This window comes from Panulirus ornatus, chromosome 33, assembly GCF_036320965.1.
Source record: "Panulirus ornatus isolate Po-2019 chromosome 33, ASM3632096v1, whole genome shotgun sequence".
Lineage (NCBI taxonomy): Eukaryota > Metazoa > Arthropoda > Malacostraca > Decapoda > Palinuridae > Panulirus > Panulirus ornatus.
The window spans coordinates 7912397-7932049 of record NC_092256.1 but is presented as its reverse complement, the minus strand read 5'-3'; the positions used below and the strand labels follow the sequence as shown (position 1 = coordinate 7932049).

The window sequence follows — 19653 nt, the reverse complement described above, 5'->3', positions numbered from 1 at the left end:
ACTGACAGCACGTCAACCCCGGTATACCACATCGCTCCAATTCACTCTATTCCTTGTCCTCCTTTCACCCTCCTGCATGTTCAGGCCCCGATCACACAAAATCTTTTTCACTCCATCTTTCCACCTCCAATTTGGTCTCCCTCTTCTCCTCGTTCCCTCCACCTCCGACACATATATCCTCTTGGTCAATCTTTCCTCACTCATTCTCTCCATGTGCCCAAACCATTTCAAAACACCCTCTTCTGCTCTCTCAACCACGCTCTTTTTATTTCCACACATCTCTCTTACCCTTACGTTACTTACTCGATCAAACCACCTCACACCACACATTGTCCTCAAACATCTCATTTCCAGCACATCCATCCTCCTGCGCACAACTCTATCCATAGCCCATGCCTCGCAACCATACAACATTGTTGGAACCACTATTCCTTCAAACATACCCATTTTTGCTTTCCGAGATAATGTTCTCGACTTCCACACATTCTTCAAGGCTCCCAAAATTTTCGCCCCCTCCCCCACCCTATGATCCACTTCCGCTTCCATGGTTCCATCCGCTGCCAGATCCACTCCCAGATATCTAAAACACTTCACTTCCTCCAGTTTTTCTCCATTCAAACTCACCTCCCAATTGACTTGACCCTCAACCCTACTGTACCTAATAACCTTGCTCTTATTCACATTTACTCTTAACTTTCTTCTTCCACACACTTTACCAAACTCAGTCACCAGCTTCTGCAGTTTCTCACATGAATCAGCCACCAGCGCTGTATCATCAGCGAACAACAACTGACTCACTTCCCAAGCTCTCTCATCCCCAACAGACTTCATACTTGCCCCTCTTTCCAAAACTCTTGCATTTACCTCCCTAACAACCCCATCCATAAACAAATTAAACAACCATGGAGACATCACACACCCCTGCCGCAAACCTACATTCACTGAGAACCAATCACTTTCCTCTCTTCCTACACGTACACATGCCTTACATCCTCGATAAAAACTTTTCACTGCTTCTAACAACTTGCCTCCCACACCATATATTCTTAATACCTTCCACAGAGCATCTCTATCAACTCTATCATATGCCTTCTCCAGATCCATAAATGCTACATACAAATCCATTTGCTTTTCTAAGTATTTCTCACATACATTCTTCAAAGCAAACACCTGATCCACACATCCTCTACCACTTCTGAAACCACACTGCTCTTCCCCAATCTGATGCTCTGTACATGCCTTCACCCTCTCAATCAATACCCTCCCATATAATTTACCAGGAATACTCAACAAACTTATACCTCTGTAATTTGAGCACTCACTCTTATCCCCTTTGCCTTTGTACAATGGCACTATGCACGCATTCCGCCAATCCTCAGGCACCTCACCATGAGTCGTACATACATTAAATAACCTTACCAACCAGTCAACAATACAGTCACCCCCTTTTTTAATAAATTCCATTGCAATACCATCCAAACCTGCTGCCTTGCCGGCTTTCATCTTCCGCAAAGCTTTTACTACCTCTTCTCTGTTTACCAAATCATTTTCCCTAACCCTCTCACTTTGCACACCACCTCGACCAAAACACCCTATATCTGCCACTCTATCATCAAACACATTCAACAAACCTTCAAAATACTCACTCCATCTCCTTCTCACATCACCACTACTTGTTATCACCTCCCCATTTGCGCCCTTCACTGAAGTTCCCATTTGCTCCCTTGTCTTACGCACTTTATTTACCTCCTTCCAGAACATCTTTTTATTCTCCCTAAAATTTAATGATACTCTCTCACCCCAACTCTCATTTACCCTTTTTTTCACCTCTTGCACCTTTCTCTTGACCTCTGTCTCTTTCTTTTATACATCTCCCACTCAATTGCATTTTTTCCCTGCAAAAATCGTCCAAATGCCTCTCTCTTCTCTTTCACTAATACTCTTACTTCTTCATCCCACCACTCACTACCCTTTCTAATCAACCCACCTCCCACTCTTCTCATGCCACAAGCATCTTTTGCGCAATCCATCACTGATTCCCTAAATACATCCCATTCCTCCCCCACTCCCCTTACTTCCATTGTTCTCACCTTTTTCCATTCTGTACACAGTCTCTCCTGGTACTTCCTCACACAGGTCTCCTTCCCAAGCTCACTTACTCTCACCACCCTCTTCACCCCAACATTCACTCTTCTTTTCTGAAAACCCATACAAATCTTCACCTTAGCCTCCACAAGATAATGATCAGACATCCCTCCAGTTGCACCTCTCAGCACATTAACATCCAAAAGTCTCTCTTTCGCACGCCTGTCAATTAACATGTAATCCAATAACGCTCTCTGGCCATCTCTCCTACTTAGATAAGTATACTTATGTATATCTCGCTTTTTAAACCAGGTATTCCCAATCATCAGTCCTTTTTCAGCACATAAATCTACAAGCTCTTCACCATTTCCATTTACAACACTGAACACCCCATGTATACCAATCATTCCCTCAACTGCCACATTACTCACCTTTGCATTCAAATCACCCATCACTATAACCCGGTCTCGTGCATCAAAACCACTAACACACTCATTCAGCTGCTCCCAAAACACTTGCCTCTCATGATCTTTCTTCTCATGCCCAGGTGCATATGCACCAATAATCACCCACCTCTCTCCATCAACTTTCAGTTTTACCCATATTAATCGAGAATTTACTTTCTTACATTCTATCACATACTCCCACAACTCCTGTTTCAGGAGTATTGCTACTCCTTCCCTTGCTCTTGTTCTCTCACTAACCCCTGACTTCACTCCCCAGACATTCCCAAACCACTCTTCCCCTTTACCCTTGAGCTTCGTTTCACTCAGAGCCAAAACATCCAGGTTCCTTTCCTCAAACATACTACCTATCTCTCCTTTTTTCACATCTTGGTTACATCCACACACATTTAGGCACCCCACTCTGAGCCTTCGAGGAGGATGAGCACTCCCCGCATGACTCCTTCTTCTGTTTCCCATTTTAGAAAGTTAATACAAGGAGGGGAGGATTTCTGGCCCCCCCGCTCCCGTCCCCTCTAGTCGCTTTCTACGACACGCGAGGAATACGTGGGAAGTATTCTTTCACCCCTATCCCCAGGGATAATATACATATATATATACATACACACATACACACACATACACATACATACGCACATATACACACACACATACATATATATACATATGAAAAATGTAAGAAACAATTTAGAAAACTGAAACTTCTAGCTTGAAATGAATGAAAAAATGAATGTCACATAATGGTTTAACCTCTGGCTATGGAAAAAGGAAATGTATAATTTATTTACACAAACGTCAATAGCAGTTCTCATCAATTTAACCACTGTATCAATAAGCTTCAATGTCTGAGCTACATTCTTCTCCAATTTCACTATTTTCTTGTCAAAACACCGTGTATGAAAACTATCACTCCAGTAACACAACTATAAACATTTACTTCCCCTTTAAAAAGTTCTGGGGAAGTCTGTCTCGATACACTGCGGGAAACTCTACCACCTGGCGAGGTTTGTGTTGCAATGGTTCTTGATTCACAAACGTAGTAGCATCACTGGTGGACCAAGGTAGTTCCGTTTGCGAAGAGGATGTCAGTGATAAAAACCTATATTAAGGTTAGTCTTGGCTAAACTTTACATACACAATACTTGGCATGAAGCAATCCATCACCTGTAAACCCCACTACATTACAGCTACTCATTAGCTGCCCTGGACCATAATTCAATAGCACATCCAAGAACTTGTATCCTTTTTCCTTAAATTACTCAAACTTCAAACTCACCAGATGAGAGGTATAAAAAATGTAATTCCTGATCATAAATAAAAAAGGACACTCTGACCAAGGCCTTTGTACACAGATCACTGTACTGGATCTTGGTCACAGACTAAAAGTTTCATGAATTGTGTTTCTTGGACTTTAGAAACAGCTTTTTCCAACCATCTTTAATAGTTTCAGAATTCACAGATGCATTTTTTCTCATACCTGTCACCTGTTTCCCACATTAATGGCAGAAACAGTTGAAGAAATGCCACATTTGCTGACATCCATTCTCTAGCTGTAATACCAAAACCACAGTCCTCTATCCACAATCAGGTACCCACATTCTTTGGCTCTGTCCACTGACAGCAAGTCGTCCCCTTTACATATATCACAATGTTCCAATTTATACTATCCCATACACACTTTTCATCCTCCTGCATGTTCAGGCCCCAGTCACTCCAAATCTTTTTCACATCCTTCCACTTCCAGTGCTGCTTCTTAGCCTTTCGTGCATCACTCTTAACAGGCCATGCCACAGGGTAGCTCTGTCTTAGCATTTCCAGAGGCTCCTACCTGATGTCCCTATTGACTATTTGTTCCCAATGTTCCAGCCTAGTGTACTTCTATTTAATGGGCTTATCATTTTGTCAAAAGAGAGGGCTAGTGCACAGCACTCACCCCAAGAAACTGGGAGTTATGAAGATCAAGTTGTGTGAGTTTGTGTGAGTTAAGTGTTGTAAAGTGTTATGTGTGACAAGGAGAGATTATATGTTCATGGACAGAATGCCAGCAATCCATATGTGGGAGGGGCAGAAAAGAAATTATCTGGGTCATTGGAGTGCAACTTGACAACGACTGAAGTACTAACTCACTACACAGCTGTCGCAAACAGTCCCAATAGCCAGGCAGTTAGTACCAGTAATGATTACCTGCCAAATACTACCTAAAAAATCCTTTCTTCTGGATACTTATCTCTGTAGTCTTGTTGCATTCCTTCAAATTTTTAAGAAATTGGTGTGACTGCTCATTTTACTGATTACAGCTATAGTTTAACGATGCGCTTAAATCACACATCTGTACTCATCAGTGAAACTGAATTTTTGCCGACATGATTCATTAAACATAGTTGAATTTTTTCAAATTTCCCAACATCATATTCACTTTGGTACAGTGCTATTGTGAGGATAAGCGTATCACTAGCAACACAACTTGAATCAAAGATTTGACAACCTCTTTTGGTTTTTGTTATAACTGTCACAGTATGGCTAAAGAAAGACTGAATGGTTGTCAAACTATATGTCAGTTTTCAGTCATAAACACTGTGGATTATAAAGCACTGTACATTGTGGTTATCACAGGCAAATACATAAGCATTCCTAAATAATATTGACATGGCTGTACTAGAACTAAACATTAGCCATAATAACAGTAACTGTCATGTAATATTAGTACTCACAGTGATTTATATTCCACTGTTCACAATACGTATATAAAGATATTGTACATTAAAAAACTATAGTATTCATTACATAAATAACATGGGAGTAACATATGTTTCATCATGATTCAATGAGCAGCAAATAATCTTTCCCAAACATCCTGTTCTGCATATTCAGTACCATGATAATTAGTCTAACATATTTCAATGAACTCTGAATACTGAATCTTAAATTCTGAAAAATATTATTACATATTTAATTCAATTTCAATACAATGCATGAATATCTAAAGCAAATTACCAGGATGTTAGCTAAAGAATATAAGGTAGTCTTCTATCTGGCATAGTATATAACAATGATTGTACAGTCACAACACATTTAGGAATACATCTCTGTCATGAATATTGCTTATCAAATTTCTCCATTAAAAATCTTCATTTAGGAGTTCAAAGTATGAGATAAAGTAAGTTAGATAAAATACTTTTATATAAATATGGCAGGAACATTATCAACCAAATATAATGTATTTGTAAGTCTAATTCATAGTTTAATGTTGGGTGTACTGAAAATTCTCATGAGACCAAATTTTGTAAAATAACAAATTCAAAAATGATAGTTTTAATCATCTTACAATACATCAGAATGGCACATTATATTTATGTATGTATGTATGAATGTATTTGAGCAATTTAATTTGTCGAGTATTGCAAAGGTACAAACATAATGACCAGTTTCAGCCTTAAAACAAACAGTAATTACATTATTTATACACAATAAAGAAATCTGTTACCATACAATCATGAGATTCCAAATAAAGATGAAGGGCAATAATGTATGTAGTCCACTTCTGTCAGAGCCGCAAAAGATTCTGAAACCACTATGTGATACTTAAAGTTAAAAGGAAGGAATGTGAGACCTGAAAACAGAGGTTCAATTTCAAGTCTCAAATGTGTTTCCCGTATTATATGAAATATCAACACAAGTGCCTTGCATTAGCCTTGAAACATACTCAAATTTGGCTGTTCATTATTTTCGTAAGTGGCACTTCAACAATACATCTAGTCAGCCTATCCTTGAAATCTGTGTGGAATTCATAATAAGGCTGTGAGTAAAAATGAAAAATTTCTCTAGTAATTTGCAAAGAAATGTAAATTTCACAAGCAAGTCATTTTCATGAATTTGGAAAACTGTCTTACCTTTTTAATTACAAGAGTTTTAAGGACTGATAATTAAATAATTGAAAAATTGGAATGTATAATGAACTGAATCACCTGCAACTTAATCTTGACTTATTCACATAAATATCTATGACTTTTTAGAATCCTTGCAGAGCTATTTCAAATATATTTCAAATGCCTGTACATTAATGGTACCTAAGGAGTAGAGTAGAAAGAATTCTACCTCTATTTTCTGCTTGCTGCAGAAGGCAACTGAAGGGGGATGAAGTGAGGGTCTGGAAATCTTCCCCTTTTAGTATTTCAATTTCTAAAAGACAGTACAGAAGGAGCCAAGTATGGAGTGCTCATCCTCCTTAACAGCTCAGGGAGGGATATCTAAATGTACGTGGATATAATTAAGATGTGAGAAGAAGAGAGATGGGTAGTATGTTTGAGGAAAAAACCTGGATGTTCTGGCTCTGAGTGACACAAAGGTGAAGAATGGTTTGGGAATGTCTTAGGAGTAAAATCAAAGGTTGGTGAGAGAACAAGAGCTAAGCAAGGAGTAGAATTAATCCTGAAGCAGAAATTGTGGGAATATGTGAAAGACTGTATGGAAATGAATTCGGGACAGATGTGGGTAAAAATGAGAGTGGATGGCAACAGATGGTTGATTATTAGCACTTATGCATCTGGCCATGAGAAGAAAGATCATGAGGCAAGTGTTCTGGGAGCAGCTGAGTGAGTGTGTCAGTAGTTTTGACGTAAGAGACCAGCCAGGTATAAGTGATGGGTGATTCAAGTGCAAAGGTGAGTGATATGGCAGTTGAGTGTATAATTGGCAGGCATGAGGTACTCAGTGTTATGAATAAAAATGGTGAACAGCTTTGTGCTTAAAAAGGAGTGGTGATGGGAATACCTAGTTTAATAAGAGGGACATACACAAGCATGAAAGATGATCAGAAGGCATGTAAAAGAGAGACTTTTGAATGTAAATAAGCTGAAAAGGGCACCTGGTGGGATGTCTGATCGCCATCTTGTGGAGGAAAGGGTGACGAGCTGTAGATGTTTTAGGAAAAGAGGAAAACAATATCAGTAAGAAGAGAGTGTGAAAGTGCCTGGAAAAGAGACTTGTGAGAAGAAATATCAGGAGAGACTTAGTGTAGAAAAGCAAAAGGTGAGGTAAAATGAAGCCAGGGGACTGGGTGAGAAATGGGAGGTATTAGGGAAGCAGTGATAATATGTGTACGAGATACAAGTGGCATGCAAAAGGTAGGACGAGAGCAGATGACACAGGGTGGGATGACGAGGTAAATTGCTAGTGAAAGAGAAAAGGGAGGTGTTTGGGTGGTGCTTACAGGAAGGGAGTTAATTGATTGGGAGGATGTATATGTATATGAAAAAGCAGTAGGATGTTAAAAGGAAGGTGCAGGGGTTTAAAAAGAGGGCAAATGAGAGTTGGGATGAGAGAGTCAGTAAACTTTGAGGAGAATAAGATGTTTTGCAAGAAGGTTAATAAAATGTGAAAAACATGAGAACAAATATGAACATCATTGAAGGGGGCAAAATGGGAAGCAGTAACAGATAGTGATAAAGTGAGAAAGATATGGAGTGAGAATTATGCATTGTAGAATGTGTTTAATGATAGGATGGGGTTTGGCTCAAGGTAGTATGCGAAGTGAGTCATCGAGAGTGGTTTGGTGAACAGATAAGAGGTGGTGAAAGCCTTATGAAGGATGATATGTGACAAAACAGCTGGAATAGATGGTACTGCTATTTGAGTTTATTAATAAAGGGGGTAACTGTGTTGTTCAACGACTAGTTAGGATTTTCAATGAATGTATGGATCATGGTGAGGTGCCTGAGCACTGGTGAAATGCATATAGAGTACCACTATATACAGGCAATGGGATAAAGGTAAGTGTTCAAACTAAGGAGGTACAAGTTTGCCTGTACCTAGTAAATTATATGGGAAGGTAGTAAATAAGAGAGTGAAGGCATGTACAGAGCATCAGACTGGGTAGCAGCAGTATTGTTTCAGAAGTGGCAGAGTATGTGTGGATCAGGTGTTTGCACTGAAGAATGTGACTGAGAAATAATTAGAGAAAGAGATGGATTTGTATGTGGCATTTACAGATATAGAGAAAGCATTTGACAGGATTGATAGAAATGCCTTGTAGAAGGTCTTTAGAATAAATGGTGTGGGAGGAAAGATGCTAGAAGTAGGAAGAAGTGTCTATCAAGCGTTTAAGATATTTGCACAAGTAGGAAAAGAGGAAAGTGAAAGGTTCCAAGCGAAGGTTTGTTGTTCAATTCATCTATGGACGGGGTGGTGAGACAGGGAAATGTGAGGGTCCTGGAGGGAGGGGCAAGTATGAAGTCTATGGGTGATGAAAGGGCCTGGGAAGTGAGTCAGTTGTTTGCTGATGATACTGCACTGGTGGCAAATTCAAGTGTGAAGCTGAAGAAGTTGGAGATTGCATCTGGAAAGGTGTGTGAAAGATGAAAGCTGAGTTGATGTAAATAACAGCAAAGTTATCAAGTTTAGCAGAGTTAAGGGATAGGTTACCTGGGGTGTGAGTTTGAATGGAGAATATTTGGAGGAAGTGAAATGTTTTAGATACCTGGGAGTGGACATGGCGAAAGGTTTTGGGAGCACTAATGAATGCATGAAAAGGGAGAATGTTACCTGGTATGGCAAAAAAATGGGTATGCTTGAATGAATAATAGTCCAAAAATCATTATATGGATGCAAGGCAATCGCTATGGATAAGACTGTGCAGCAGAGGGTGGTGTGTTGGAAATGAATGGTCTGAGGACAATATGTGGTGTGAGGTGCTTTGATCGAGTAAGTAATGATAGGACAAGAGAGAGGTGAGGTAATAAAAAGAGTGTGGGTGACAGAGCTGAAGAGGATGAGCTAAAATAGTTTCGAAATATAGAGAGAATGAGTGAGGAAAGGTTAACAAAGAGGATATATGTGTCAGAAGAGGAGGGAACAAGAATGGGAAAACCAAACTAGAGACAGAAGGATGGAGTGAAAAAGGTTTTGAGAGACTGGGGCCTAAACATGAAGGAGGGTAAAAGGCATGCATGGGATAAAAGTAAATTGGAATGAAGTGGTATACAGAGGTTGACCTGTTGTTAATGTACTGAACTAGGGCATGTGAAGTGTCCGGGGTAAACCATGGAAATATCTGTGGGACCTGATTGTGGAAAGAGAGCTGTGGTTTTGGTGCATTACACATGACAACTAGAAAATGAATGTGAGCAGATGCAGCCTTCCTTTGTCTGTTCCTGTTGCTACAACACTAATGTTGGAAAGGCAATCAAGTATGAAAAAATAGTTGTAAGGACTGACAAGTAACTGAGGAATTGGAATGCATCATGTACTAAATCACCTGCAAAAAATCTTGACATTTAAATATCTATGATTATTTTAGAATTATTTAAATAACTATGATTTCTTTTAGAATTATCTAAATATCTATGATTTTTTTAGAATCCTTGCTGAGCTATTTCAAATATATTTCCAATACTTGTACATTAATGGTACCCAAGTTCATAATTGGCAATAATAACTCAAGTGTTTAGATAAAAATACAAAAATATATGATAAAAGATCTTCATCCAATTATATGTTACTAAAAAAAAAAAAAAAAAAATTTTGGATATAAAGATTTTCATCATTACATATTACAGTATAATACAGACTTTGTGAAAAATTTCATGAGCCAGTTCTCTTGACTGCTGCCATTCCACATAATCACTGGTTGAAAGTGTTTATAATAACTCCTACTTAACTCAGTCATAACTTTCTAAAATACATTTGAAATAAAACATAAAAAAAGCAAAAGACGAAGGGATTGAGCTCAACATATCCTACCGGTAATAATAAATATTCCAAATTATGATCTGGAAGATAAAACAATATACTGTATAATAAAAATGTCTATTAATTCCAAGAGCACTAAAATCTAAAGCAACAGAGGTCATGATCTACAAAGGTAATCACACAGATTATAATGAAGTGGACATTGCAGCCTTCCAATCTTGAAAATAACGTTCCTAAGAACCAAGTCAACATATAATGACATGAGAAAACAGAGCCTGTGAAAGCAATTTTTTTACAGTTGCTATTCAAAACCAGAGACTAATCAGAAAAATAAATTAAGCTACTCAGAGCTTGAAAGGCACTGTACGAGTACCTTGCTCAGTACAGAAAATCCTATATCTATCTTAACAATTATAAATGAATGCCAGTGACTAATGTTCAAAAACACAAGTATAACTACAGAACACTAATCAAGGGTTCATGCATTCTAATGTTACATCATCTCTAGTGCATACCAAGTACAAACTACACCACAATGAAAACACTTTTGCACTGGCCTGAAAAGAGTGGGTAAAGGTTTTCTACAAGTTTCATGCAAGCAATCACCAATTTTCCACCTGAGTAAGTAAAGTTTTACATCATACTGTCCATAAACAGTTGATCACTTTCTTTAATAAGAGTGATTTAGATCATAAAGCATCTTCCCTAAATGCTTATGGTTTAACTTTCTGAAGTGAAAGACTTAATCATATGCAACAAAATAAACCTTTGGTATGATATTCCAAGCACTTCATTAAGTATAGTAGTAGTTAAACTAGAGTGAGAAACAAGTGGTCATTGATTATCTAATCAGAGAGAGAGAGAGAGAAATCAAGAAAAAGAAGTCTTTTTGGACTCACAAGGATACCTGCCAAAGGAACTGAGGATCCTTATTCAACCCTATTTTTTCCAATAACTTTCCAGCTGGAAGTAATAATCAATCATCATGGATGCACCTGTTGTTCTCCCAATCATGATATAACAAGGACGTTATTTCACTGTTCATTGATCCTACTCATAAAGAAGTATTTACTTAAAATTCCTTAAAATTTCTGTCCACTGTTTTTAATCAATTGATTCCAGTGTAATCCATCCAGAGTATCTATCATGTTTCTTTTGTACTGCATCTTAAACACTTCCATTTAGTCACCATCAAGCCTTCACTTCTTTAATGAGAAGATTTTCAGTTAAAAGTTTCCTCTATACTTTTTTTTCAGTCTTGAAATTAGAATCCAAGCTCAGAAAATGTAGCTTTCTGCATCCTTTAATTTTGCTGGAACAGGCAGTGTTCAGATAAACAATATCAAATGAAAAAGGTCTAAGCAAATCCTGAGTAAAACAGAAAATCAAAGGTGGTACTTCAGTGAACCACCAAATTAGCAGGAGCTGCACCTAGAACATATGGCCTTTAATCCCAATAAAACTTACAAGTATCTCACTATGAAGAATTAAGGATGACTTAAGACCTACGAATTCACTCCTAAACTCTGGCACTCTCAGCTGATCATACCAGTAAAATACTGAAAGTGTTACTTAAATGAAGCACATAACTAACTCGCAGTGGAGTCTCTTCTGTGCCGCTGCTTCTACACCACATCCGAGTTAGATGTAATAGCAGATGACTATGAGAGGACTCCATTAAACATACAAGGTGTTTGTAGAAGAAAACAATGTTCTCATGAAAATCAAAGTCCAATGATAAGCCTTAACTAAATGTTAGGCTATCACATAAAACGGCTTGCATTATTGATACTTATAAATTGACTGTAAAACTCACTCCAAATTCTTAGAAATCACTGTGCAATCCTAAAATCATTCTCACACTCTCATAAATGTATCTATTCAAACAGCACCTACCTCACCAGCAGCCCCTTCTAAGTGTATATACTGGTCCCTGAACAAAGCTGACTGAAATAACTTACTTAACTTCTTTTCTGACTTTCCTTTGGTAAATTACTCTCTCTCTCTTATGTGGTAATGCTTCTGTCTCCACTAAACACTTAGCAGAGGTTGTTCTTGCTGGAATGGAAGCATTTATCCCCTCTTCCTCCAAGAGTTCTTCTTCATCCAAACCATGGTTCACCGTTAATGTTCTGAGGCCATTCAGACACGGGATCAGGCATATTGGGCTTGGAAAAACTCTCCTTCCTCGGCTCCCATTCAGCTTTTATCACTGCCTGTAATTGCTCCATGCATGTTATTTGTGAGGCAAAGCATCCCTTTATTCAAATGAAATGTGATAACCTCTCCTTGTCATCCACTGAAAGACCCTCTCTTCACATCATCCACTGGTAGGTCTTTCTGGTCTCTAGCTAAAGGCATATCTCTAACAACTTCTGTCACTCTACCTTTCCCTCACTTTCTGTTCTGATGGTACCAAAGCTGTCGCTCCCATTGACAATGCAGCTCTCCTTGGTTCCTGTTTCTCCTCTATCCACCTTGGATGACTCTAATATTACTTCATCCCCTGATGCTCCTCTTACTCATCCTATGCCTCTTCCCGTAATCTCTTTTTGGACTGTCCGAAAAGAGCTTCTTTCACTGGACACAAGCAAGGGTTATGGTCCTGATGGCATCCATCCCCGTGTACTAAAAGAATGTGCCTCTGAACTTGCACATGTGCTTGCTTGTCATTTCCGTTTCTGCTTAAAAACCAAAACTTTTCCTTCTCCCAGGAAATATGCTTTGATATGTCCCATCCCTAAGAAGGGTGACCATTCTAACCCCTCTAACTATCATCCTATTGCCTTGACATCTACCATCTCCAAAGTTCTTGAATCCATCTCAACTCCCATATTAAGGTCCTTAAACACATCGAAAATCACAATCTTCTGTCTGATCACCAGTACGGCTTCTGTAAGGCGAGATCCACAAGTGATATTCTTTCCTATTTTACTGATGTCTGGTCATCACCCTTAAAACATTTTGGGGAGTCATATGTAGTTGCCCTTGACATATCTTAGGCTTTTGACATGGTGTGGCATCAGGATCTCATCTCTTAAGCTCCCCTCTTTTGGCTTTCCTTCCCTCACTTTGCTCCTTCATATCTAGCTTCCTCTCCGGCTGATCTATCTCTGTGGTTGTTGATGGATCAGCTTCCCCATTTTTCTCCATCAACAGTGGTATCCCTCAAAAGTCCTGTCCTTCTCCTACACCTTTTCTTCTTTTTCCAACGATTTCCTCTTGTCCACAAATAATCCAATCCACTCATAAGCTGAAGGCTCAACACTGCATTCATCCACATCCTTCAATTCTGCTCCCTCTTCTCTCACTAGATCTGCATCGTGTCTTGACACAGCTTCCTCAATAAACTCAGACTTGAACAGGATATCTCAGTGGGGTACACAAAAGCTTGTGAAATTTAATGCCTCCAAGATCCAAGTTCTACCCATCTCTCTATCAAAAACTCCTTAAAACTCTCATCTTTCCTTTGATGGTTCTGTATTTCCACCTCTTGACTTGATGAACATACTTGATACTTCTGTAACATCCACTCCTTCTTGGAAACCCCACATTACAGGAATAGCTAAGTCTGCATCTAAGAAACTGGGAGTCCTGTTTTATAACTTGAAACTACTTCTTTTTTGAACAGTTGCTTCGTTTATACAATGGATAGATTTGTCCTTGTATGGAGCACTTCCCTCACATTTGGGTGGCACTAGCTCTGTATGCTTACATAACAGAGTTGGGTTGAAAGCGGTCTGACTTATAAACTGTCCCAGGCTAACTTCCAAGCTTGACCCTCTTGCCCTACACTGCAATGTTCGTTCACTTTCCCTCTTTTATGGGTATCAGCAACTCAAGGTTGGGCCATTTTGATACCTGCTTCTTTCCCTACATGTCAAATCTTTGGAACTCTCTACCTTCTCATGTCTTTCCCCATGACTATGACCTGATACATTTCAAAAGACAGGTCTTTCAATTTCTAAAAAATTTGTAAATACTTTCCCTAGTCTTTTCTTTTTCCATCTCATAATTCTCTCTATATCTCAATTAAGGCCTGGCCTTGATGTGAACTTTCGTCTGTGACTGGAGCCTTCAACATTAGAAAAAATAAAGCATGATTTACTGACGTATAACTAGTACTGGGTGACCATTTGTACTTGGATTGAGTGGAATGTGTCAAAACCTAGTTTTCTAAAATGACAGCTTGATCATGTATCCAGCACCGTGGTTTCATGTGTTACAGACTAAGTCATCTCTAGACAAGTTACGATATTCTTACCAGATGGCCATAATAAATCTTACTGGAATATAATTGGCATATGAACTGCACCAAATTAATTGCCAACCTAATGTCTCTAATGCAATCTCAACAATGTACACATAGCAGAGGATAAGGATTCTACTACATAACTTCAGTAGACTGAATGAACTGCTGCCTTTGTGATATATTCAGTACATAGGCTTAGAACACTGTTGCACAGTATGTTTTAAGAGACCAGCACTACTCATATATGGGGATAGGGGATTAAGAATACTTCCCACGTATTCCCTGCGTGTCGTAGAAGGCGACTAAAAGGGGAGGGAGCGGGGGGCTGGAAATCCTCCCCTCTCTTTTTTTTTTTTTAATTTTCCAAAAGAAGGAACAGAGGGGGCCAGGTGAGGATATTCCAAAAAAGGCCCAATCCTCTGTTCTTAACGCTACCTCGCTATCGCGGGAAACGGCGAATAGTATGAAAAAAAAAAAAAAAAATGAATGTTTTTGTCAGTCATGATGTGAGGTGAGAGTTAGATATGTAAATATTATCTGTCTATTTATGTCTTTGCTGCTTTTTCCTCATTCTGAATTGACAATCACTCCTACTTAACAAAACTTCATCCATGCTCATTTTCACATAAGACACACACTGTATTCACTCTCCTTACTACAAACATCAGCAAAAAGACCATAAACAAGCCACACACCCTCAAATTACTTACTATTGCAAGATTTGGATAAGAAAGAGAATCCCATCGTGTCCTCTACGAACAGTTCATCCATTGATCCACTCTGCTGTAAAACATGCCTCGCCTGCCCGGTCATTTGCCATGTCAAAAGCAGATCCAAACCACTCTGTAAACAATTCCCAGTCCTCATGTAGAAAGGAAATACTTAACCCTGCTTCACATTTCAGCAACATGTATATAAGGCTAAGAAGAGGTGCAGGTTTGATTCATGTTAGTATGGAGTTACAAGGGTGATGGTAGATTTCTGTGATATGTACATTCTGTTTTGGGTGAACCAGGGTTTCAATTACAGGACGTACCATGTTTGTTGTTGCTTTGATGGTGTCAGGGTGCTGTAATATGATTTAAGATCATCTGCATAGACATAACTTTCAAACTGTGATCTGCAGGAGATGAAAGGTGGCCATTTCAGAGACTGAAGGGTCTAGAGATGAAACCTTTGAGAATGACTTTGGCTTGGCTGACAGATATAAAGTTGGTGAACTAATCTGTATAATTACATGTATTAGGTTAGGGGAGAGTGTCATAAGCTATGCTGATTTTTGATGATATTAATACTGTGGAATAGAGTATTTGGTTGCAGCCAACCAGGACGTGACATGTGAGGAGTGTGTACAAAGTGTGGAAATGGAGTGATTAGCTTTAAAGCCAGGCAGTATGGGAGGGTGTGGAATATTTTGGTTATGTTACAGAGTGAAGCACTTGTCCAAGGAGTTTGGATACTGAGGAGAGTAAAAATATAGGCTGGCAAAAAGAAGAGTAGTTAAGTGGTTCAGAGGGTTTTAGGGTGGCCATTATCATAGCAAGTTTACACATCTGAGATCTAGCTGTGTAACCAGAAGAGGTTGAAGATACCTGTCATTGCTTGGATTGCAATTGGGGCAAAGTGTTTTATGTGGAGGTTTGATATGATGTCAGGGCCTGTTGCTGGAGAGTTCTTGAAGGTTTTATTTGCAGTGCATCAGTTGGGGTGAATGGTGAGTGATCAGCTGTTGCAGCATGGATTTGGTAAAGACTTTTTCATCCATGGGTCTCTCAATGCCTTTCTGTAAGTATTTATGATGGTCATGCATTTCTTTGCTTCTTTGGTTAGCTTGCCTCCAGGTGCATAGAAAATGATACTGAGCACAGAACCATGGACTAATAGCAGCTTACCACCAATAACAAATATCAATTCAGCCATGATGAAGGGGAGGTATTAGATGTAACACCACAAAACTGGTTACAACTTTGTGAGTGATACATTACAAGTGGATGTCCCTACAATGCCAGACACTATCTAAATGAGCTCTCCATACTAGAAAACATGAGTTTGAACATCATAAACATCAAAGTAAGAGAGAAAATTAAATAAGTATAAAGAAAACTATTGCTTTTGTGATACAGCACTATGATACCTATTTTCATGGAACTAATCATTTTCTAAAGAATGCTTGGTCTCTGGCATTCAGTTAGTGCCTTAATAATTTTCTCATCCCTGAAAATATGGGAAGTGATGGGTGAATCATGATCATGGGCCAATGGATCAAATTAATGCAATAACAGTGATTTTTAAGTAAAGTTTTCACTTTCTATCTGATTCTGCCCATGAAAAAGTGGATATTCATGCAAAACCTTGATGAAAGTTCAAAGTTTTGGTATTTTCTTTTTTCTTATACTTTTAGCTTTGAAAAGAAGACAAAACCCTGTGATATGAAACATCAACCTGCTATCCCCATCCTATAATATTCAGCAACAGGATACATATATTTACAAATGTCTCCATAAGTTAGTGCCACCACACATTGGCTGGAAGCAGTTGCAACATGAGTGAGAATTCATATTCAACAAGGCATTATCATATCAATGGATGGACAGGAGTACAATAATGTCAAGGATCTATTCACTCCAAAGGATTCCTTCAATCCCTGCTCCCAAATGGAGTGCAGGCTTAAAGCTAAAGGAGCCCATAAAAAGGGTTCTGGGGCAGTTCAATAAAAATTATAATTATTAGCTCAGCATCACCTGATGTGAAAGTTTTCAAGATGCATTACCCATTGCAAAAGCATGATGTAAACAAAAGTTTCAAAAAGAAGGACAGAAAAATGAGAATGTCCTATTCACTGTATCATGCTTAGGAATGGAGACTCAAGGCCCCATGGTAGGTAAAATCTCTGTCAGAAGGATGCTATTCTATTTTGTAGAAAACAGTGCAGCACAATCTAGTTCAGAAAATTACTGTTCTTCCAAGCACATCAACATCCTCCCTTATAATGTCAATCACCTGGGAACAAAAAGGCCACATTCCCAATTTCTTTCCTTTACTCCATTTGATATGAAATTGCCTATATATGTCTCTCTGTCTCCCCTTTCTATTTCTGAGATGGAATAAATGTACATGCAAGACAGTACGATGAAGAACACTAAGAACTCAGAAAATTACAATATAAGTATTCAATCAATCAATCTTACACAACAGAAACTTAAAACTCAATAAACTATGCATCAGATAGAATTTTGGAAGGAAAGGTAATTCTAAATGTATTTGGTAAGGTAAGATGCTGGAACATAACCTTGATTGCCATGGCGGTCCTCCACAAACCACCACTCAGAAGAACTAGCATGCAGAACCATCACTACCTGCCCTGCTACCAAATTCAGCTGAGTGGCATCTGAACCACCAAAGTTGTAGAGGGCATAGTAGAACTGCAAAGAAAAAGCTGTATTAATAGTGTAATCAATAGTAAAACTGCAGGAAAACATCAATTATAGACAAGAGCAATATACTGCATGGCTGGTTGTTTCATATGCTGACCCAATAAATACATCAGTTTTAAGTACTACGGCAGATTTCTCATTCCAGTTGCTCCTGTCTAAATGTTCTGTTCAACCATCATTCTGAATGATGATTTGACAGTAAACCCAAAAATGATACTTCTGTATAACACAGCCCATAAAATAATGCAAATGATGAATCAGTGTTTGCTCACTTTCTACCATGTAAACAGATAGTTGTCAAAATTCACAGAAATCTACAGGTGTCTCTCTTAAGTAAGCAAAACAACATACTTGCCCATAAGAAATGAGTCAAAGAGATGGGTGATACAAACAAATATATCCTCAGCACATCCTGTCTATACTTGGAGTTAACCTTTAAAAGCTGGATGAATGCAATACTGCAAATCAAAACTAAAACAAATGTTCTCAATATTGTTTCCTTATATAAAACAAAAGAATGACACGTAAAAGAACACTTCCGACGCATTTCTCGCGTGTCGTAGAAGGCGACGGAAGCAGGGGGCAAGAAACCCTTCCCTCCTTGTATTCAACTTTCTAAAAGGGGAAACAGAAGAAGGAGTCACGCGGGGAGTGCTCATCCTCCTCGAAGGCTCAGATTGGGGTATGTGATAGAGTGTAAGAAAGTAAACTCTAGATTGATACCGGTAAAACTGAAAGTGGATGGAGAGAGATGGGTGATTATTGATGCATATGCACATGGGCATGAGAAGAAAGATCATGAGAGGCAAGTGTTTTGGGAGCAGCTGAGTGAGTGTGCTAGTAGTTTTGATGCACGTGACCGGGTTATAGAGGTGGGTGATTTCAATGCAAAGGTGAGTAATGTGGCAGTTGAGAGAAGAATTGGTGTACATGGGGTGTTCAGTGTTGTAAATGGAAATGGTGAAGAGCTTGTAGATTTGTGCGCTGAAAAAGGACTGATGATTGGGAATACCTGGTTTAAAAAGAGGGATATACATAAGTATAAGTATGTAAGTAGGAAAGATGGCCAGAGAGCATTATTGGATTATGTGTTAATTGATAGGCGCATCAAAGAGAGACTTTTGGATGTTAATGTGCTGAGAGATACAACTGGAGGGATGTCTGATCATTATCTTGTGGAGGCGAAGGTGAAGATTTGTAGAGGTTTTCAGAAAAGAAGAGAGAATGTTGGGGTAAAGAGAGTGGTGAAAGTAAGTGAGCTTGGGAAGGAGACTTGTGTAAGGAAGTACCAGGAGAGACCGAGTACAGAATGGAAAAAGGTGAGAACAAAGAACGTAAGGGGAGTGGGGGAGGAATGGGGTGTATTTAGGGAAGTAGTGATGGCTTCCGCAAAAGATGCTTGTGGCATGAGAAGAGTGGCAGGTGGGAAGATTAGAAAGGCTAGTGAGTGGTGGGATAAAGAAGTAAGATTATTAGTGAAAGAGAGGAGAGAGGCATTTGGACGATTTTTGCAGGGAAATAATGCAAATGACTGGGAGATGTATAAAAGAAAGAGGCAGGAGGTCAAGAGAAAGGTGCAAGAAGTGAAAAAGAGGGCAAATGAGAGCTGGGGTGAGAGAGTATCATTAAATTTTAGGGAGAATAAAAAGATATCCCTGGGGATAGGGGAGAAAGAATACTTCCCACGCATTCCCTGCGTGTCGTAGAAGGTGACTAAAAGGGAAGGGAGCGG

General features: G+C 38.9%; 1 protein-coding gene across 4 annotated transcripts in view; it reads right to left on the bottom strand.

The window, feature by feature from the left end:
* Nucleotides 1-5085: 5085 nt before the first annotated feature.
* The window catches only part of LOC139759424 (uncharacterized), a 286276-nt gene continuing 271708 nt past the window's right edge, over nucleotides 5086-19653 (bottom strand). For 3 of the 4 annotated variants that reach the window (XM_071681522.1, XM_071681521.1, XM_071681523.1), the window contains exon 21: nucleotides 5086-17909. In XM_071681522.1, coding sequence (XP_071537623.1) covers nucleotides 17739-17909 — 171 coding nt within the window. In that variant the 3' untranslated portion in view covers nucleotides 5086-17738. The remainder of the gene's footprint in view (nucleotides 17910-19653) is intronic. The other variant, XR_011715046.1, reaches the window with a different exon arrangement.